This window comes from Bidens hawaiensis, unplaced genomic scaffold (genome assembly GCF_021521415.1).
Source record: "Bidens hawaiensis isolate Kalapana, Puna unplaced genomic scaffold, B.hawaiensis_p1.1 tig00033218_1, whole genome shotgun sequence".
Lineage (NCBI taxonomy): Eukaryota > Viridiplantae > Streptophyta > Magnoliopsida > Asterales > Asteraceae > Bidens > Bidens hawaiensis.
Window position 1 is genome coordinate 96,690 of NW_027495696.1, and position 5,600 is coordinate 102,289.

The following is a 5,600-nucleotide window of genomic DNA, read 5'->3' on the forward strand; positions in this document are numbered from 1 at the left end:
AAAAACTAACTTATTGGGTTTGTGCTTGCTTACTTTAATCATCGAATAATCTTCGGATTTTAGTGATGATCCGATTGTGTTTGTGCTCTAAGATTGAATTGTTGTAGCTTTTGATCATTTTTCTCTTATGGCATTTTGTAGAACAAGTTGTGTCCTGATATTTAAGTACTGTCATTAGTTTAGCTGAGAATAATAGTAATATGATCACCATAGAGAAAGGGCTTCATTTTCTTCCTCCTGAAATTATATATCTTGTGCACAATTCTTAATTTCTTGAGTATCAAAAACGGGAACAGAAAACTTGATCCAATCATCCAAAGAGAGAATCCCAGAATGCAAGAGGGGATGAACAGATTTAGATGCAAAATCTGACAAATTGCTTAGAATACATGTACAAACAATCGAATTTTTAATACGTAATCCTGATAAATATTCTGTTGTTGGAAAATTAGTGAAAATGGGTCCTTTCATTTAGTGAAACATGAGTTTTTACTAGCCTTGCACACAAATAATTGTATGTAATTATCAATTGCTGATCAACTGCGACTGATGGATGTGAGTTGCTACGGCTCAATTTGAGATTTGGTATGGTGTGTTTTAAAAGCTATTTGGTATATATCTAGTTCGTGCGTCCTGATCTGATGGCATTTCGAACATAAATAGTAGCACCACTTAGCTCACCCAAAAACTTGTTCTTTACAATAGCTTCATTCAGTTGTTGATAATCCTTCCAAGTTCCATCTTTTTTTCTTTTAAACCAAGACAACTGGTGATGTAAACGAGCTAGTACATGTTTCTTACCACACCCGTATCACTTAATTTTTGAGTCATTTTCTCGAAGGCATTCTTTTGAGCCGAAGGTAACCTATATGGTCCTTCTTATGATCACAACCTATTGGTGGAGGCACTAAATTTGAACTTGAAAGAAGTATATCTTGAAACTAAATAAGTCACTCAGCCAATGCAAGCTGATCTTGTAACTCGTTAGTTGCCTTAGAACCATGTTGGAGCTCCTGTTGGATGTAGTTTCATGTTGTACAAGAACTACTAAACTAGTGTACCATGATAATTCGTGGTTCCAGCCAAGAACCGTGAGACTTTCAACTTAAAAGGCCACGTCATATAATCAACCGTGAGACTTTGGTCAAAATAACGTATTTATACCCTAGTCCTCATAGCATGAAAACAAAATTTTGAGCTAAGTGAGCCTACAAGAACAAAACCATATAATCAACCGAAAGCTTTCAATTTTACTGTTGAAAAGTCGCAGAAAATTAAAACTTGTGTTATATGCGAACATCATCATCCCGAACAAGTTGGGATTGACTAAAAAATGAGGAAAAAAATGAATTTATATAATTCCAATAATCTGCAACTAAAGAGCATGAGGTCACTGTATATGTTAACATCTTAATTGCCCCACTGTTTGAATATACAAAGTTGCAGATAGATAAATATGTTACAGTATTCGCTATAGATCAGATGCCGCCGATTGTAGAGGTAGAAAATTTTCATTTGTGCCTCTAACAAACTCAGCAAGTTCTTTGGGCACAACCACCATCTTTAACCACTCTTGCAACTCTTCTCCTTCAACTTTCTCTTTCTCTACAACAAAAAACATGTTATGATTATAATAATTAAGCAAAAGGACTAGAACACAAATGTTTCGGCCCGCTACCAAACCTTCAAGATAAGCACCAAGCCCCTCCACAACAGTTGGATTAGCATGCATGACAGAAAGTGCCACATCCAGTGCTGACTGAAGCATCAATTTAACTTCTTTTTGAACAAGATCCACCAAGTGCCCCTATATTTTCATACACTACATCAATTAACTTTCAAAATAAAGTAAAATTAGTTATTTAAATTCACGATTTAGATAGAAAAAAGAAACCTGGTCCTTTTGCAAAACCAGATGCTCCCGAATCATCCATGCCACCGTTTGAAAGTGTTGCTAATGAAAGCGGGCCAATGGTCCGACTGAGACCATATTCAGCAATAGCCTTGTACGCCATGTCGGTGGCTCGACGTATGTCATCGAGTGCACCTGTTGACACACGACCAGAGTAAATAATTTCTTCAGCAGCACGTCCCCCGAGAAGAGTGACCAGACGTCCCCGTAACTCGTCCACGAAAAGCAAATATCTGTCCTCGGTTGTTGGAGGAATATAAGTAAATCCCAATGCCCCCCCGGACCTAGGCAGTATGCTTAGCTTCTGAAAAATAAAAAAATACATAAACATATTGTTACTAATCATAATTAAGACCAGTATTATGCGTAAAGATATATTTCTTATTACCTCAACAGTTGGTTGTCCTGCAAGAAGTTTGGAAACCGCAGTGCCTACTACAGCATGGCCAGCTTCATGACGAGCAACCACTGCTTTCTCACTACCTTGCAACTTTGCGGTTTTCTTTTCAATACCCTATAAAATTATTCATTTGACCGATTAAAAGTCAAACCGAATTTTGAACTTTAATGTAGAGAGAATGATAGAAGAGACTTACAGCAATTGAGCGTTCGACTGCTTGAATAAAGTCGATTTTCTCCACGACAACTTTATTTTGCCTCCCTGCCAACAAAGCAGCTTCATTTACCAAATTTGCAAGGTCCGCACTGCATACCAAATTATAGAATTGGCATTTAAGTTTTAACAGACATCATAGAAATATGTCAAATATTGTTTCTAATGCTTACCCGGTGAAACCAGTGGTCATGGAAGCAATATTAGCAAGATCAACATCATTTCCTATAGGAAGCTCTTTCTTAGAAACATGCACATTCAAAATTGCTTGTCTTCCAACCCTATCGGGTGTTTCTACCTAAATACCAAATGACGGTTTTCATGACAAAAAGTAAGCATTCGAAGATAACTAAATTGCTACTATTTAATAAAGAAATATTAGAAAGATAAATACCAAATAAGAGAAGAAGACAAACCATGACCACACGATCAAATCTCCCAGGTCGGCGAAGTGCCGGATCCAATACATCAGCACGGTTTGTTGCTCCAAGAACAATTACAGCTGAATTACTGTCAAAACCATCCATCTCCTGCAGCATAATTCAAAACACGTGTAATTAAAATGTCGAATAAACAAAAACAAAAACAAAAAAAAAGAAAAAGAAGTAATTTTGGCATTATTATACCGTGAGCAGTTGGTTCAATGTTTGTTCTCGTTCGTCATTGCTAACAATTCGAAACCTACCATCACGACTCTTGGCTACAGCATCAATCTGCAAATATGAAACATTATAACCGAGAATTTAATATATTAATAACGCTAAAAGTCAACCTCGTCTATAAATATGATAGATGGTGCTTCCTTTTTTGCCCTTGCAAACAGATCTCTAACACGTGATGCTCCCATACCAACATAAAGTTCTACAAACTCACTTGCAGAACAACTAATGAACGGTACTTCAGCTTCCCCAGCGACTGCCTTCGCCAAAAGTGTCTTACCTGTCCCAGGACGACCGACCTGTAAGATACCCTAATCTATCAGGTACGATAAACAATTTCTTAATTTAATATTAATAACCAATTTAAGCTCACCAAGAGCACACCTCGAGGAGGACGACCACCAAGTCGTGTATATCGGTCTGGATTTCTGAGAAATTCCTGATAAGTTGATTGTTATTATGCCATACAACAAAATTATCAAATTAGAAAGCCATGTTAATTACAATATATCGAAAAACGGGCCGTGAACTTACTACAATCTCTTCAAGTTCCTCCTTAGCCTCATCAACACCAGCAACATCTGAAAATGTGATGACTTCGCCTTCTTCAGAAACTTTTGACCCGATAGAACCACTTGGCTTGCGGTTTCTTAACTGACCAGGGGTATGCTATGTGTGACGGCAGCAAGTAATTAATCAAGATGCTTGAGAATTAAATATCTATAGATGATATTGTATACCTGCTGAGAAAAGCTAACAGGGAAACGCTGAAGTAGCCATGCTATTACAGCAACAAAAAACAAAGCTACCTGTAAAAATGAAGTAATGTTAGATACGATAAACAACTAATCACTGACCAAAACATTCATTAGATGCAAAAAATTGAGAATCTTGTAGTTTAACCCAAAATTTGGTGCCAACCGAATAGGCTGTGTATATATATCTCTATCATGTAATGTAACTAACAAACTTTCCTTACGGTATCCCAGTTTAACTCAAAATATGATTTATTTTTAAAAGAATAATAATATCCCATGATTTCATAAGATCTGAAGAAACTACCAACCTTTTATTTCTCAATGCCAACATTGTATGTAGTTTAATATTAATATCTTCGGTTACACCAAATTCATATTTTGCCACGAATCAAGTAAGAATACTTCCAAGTTCTAACCTAATAAAATACAGGTGGGTTTTACTTGTTTTATTGATACTATTTGTTGACTATGAGATCAGATTTAATGGCTAGCAAATAATCTAGCATACACGATTGATCTAGTAGAGATCAATAGTTAAAGCAAGAAAATTAAACAAGACAGGCCTTTGGAAAAGCCTACAAGAACTAATCCAAGATAATCATAGTGTTTGGTGATGCAGGTAGAGAAAGTAGTGGCTTTGAAAAGATTCACATGATATTTATTGATAGTAGAAAGATTAAAGAAACATAATTTACATAAAAATTAATCAACTTTAAAATGATTTATTACCCTCTTGAGTGAAGTTGAGTATCTACATCACCAGATTATCTAATGTCATATTAACAAAAGATTCACCTTCTTGACATTAAACAGAACCAGGCAACTTAATAACAATCTTCAACTTAAAATCAACCTACAAAACAATGACTTACCAATGCAGAGTTCAAGAACCCACCCGACCTCTTATCCGGAGACCCAAACTCCACACCATTTTCCACCATCTTCTCATAAGGAGTCTTAATATCATTAGGACGGGTCGTCGTATACACAACCCTCTTCGTAGGCACCACCGTGTTCACCTGCATTTTACCATCACTGTCCTCACCACCATATTCTTGCTTCAACTTAAACATTATATGCACACCATCAACTTCCATCTTCTGCACCTGATCACTACAAACCTTATTCAAAAACTCGCTATACGGCACACGCACGAAATCACTCGCAACCTTATGGTCCGACCCGGGCAACGGAATACTTAACCTTAACAACCTCATTGAAAACATGACAACACCTAACTGCAGCAATAATACAGTAATCTCTGGCGCTTGAATAATCGGTTTCCCCCTCTTGTGACCCTTATGGTCTGTCTTCTTACTGACTTTATTACTCTCACTTTCACTCTTTTTGCATAATATTTTACTAATGTTACAACTTATTTTCATAAAGCCTAACCCTCTGCCCCATGAATTATACAAATGGGGGGATAAGCGTAAAGATGATGATTTAGTGTACATGTATGAATGGTAATTTAGATGGATTTGAGAGTGAATCATGGGTCGTAGCGTTGCCATGGATGTGGGTGAGAATTTTGAATTGGAAAGTAATAGTAATAAAAGAAAGGAATTGGAAATGGAGAATAATCCAACATCTTCCCCTATAATCCACCACCACCCCATCACCTTCACCATCCCGTCATTTGATGACCAACTGTCCGT

The 5,600-nt window shown here is 36.7% G+C and overlaps 1 protein-coding gene across 1 annotated transcript; it reads right to left on the bottom strand.

Moving 5' to 3' along the window:
* Positions 1 to 1,307: 1,307 nt before the first annotated feature.
* LOC143584665 (ATP-dependent zinc metalloprotease FTSH 9, chloroplastic-like) lies at positions 1,308 to 5,327 on the bottom strand. Its single transcript, XM_077066670.1, has 11 exons — positions 4,815 to 5,327; positions 3,925 to 3,993; positions 3,719 to 3,853; positions 3,558 to 3,623; positions 3,298 to 3,483; positions 3,152 to 3,238; positions 2,942 to 3,055; positions 2,699 to 2,823; positions 2,509 to 2,617; positions 2,301 to 2,426; positions 1,308 to 2,216 (listed from the first exon to the last, which is right to left on the bottom strand). The coding sequence occupies exons 1-11, from the start codon at positions 5,325 to 5,327 to the stop codon at positions 1,869 to 1,871; spliced, it is 1,878 nt and encodes a 625-aa protein (XP_076922785.1). The 3' UTR covers positions 1,308 to 1,868.
* Between the last annotated feature and the right edge of the window lie 273 nt (positions 5,328 to 5,600).

Bases quoted from the DNA above. Each gene is read 5' to 3' on its own strand.
- LOC143584665 (XM_077066670.1), bottom strand. From the start codon at position 5,327: ATGAAAATAAGTTGTAACATTAGTAAAATATTATGCAAAAAGAGTGAA. The intron at 3,994-4,814 runs GTAAGTCATTGT...TCATTTTTACAG, and splicing joins GGTTCTTGAACTCTGCATTG to GTAGCTTTGTTTTTTGTTGC. The intron at 2,217-2,300 runs GTAATAAGAAAT...TTTATTTTTCAG, and splicing joins CAGGACAACCAACTGTTGAG to AAGCTAAGCATACTGCCTAG.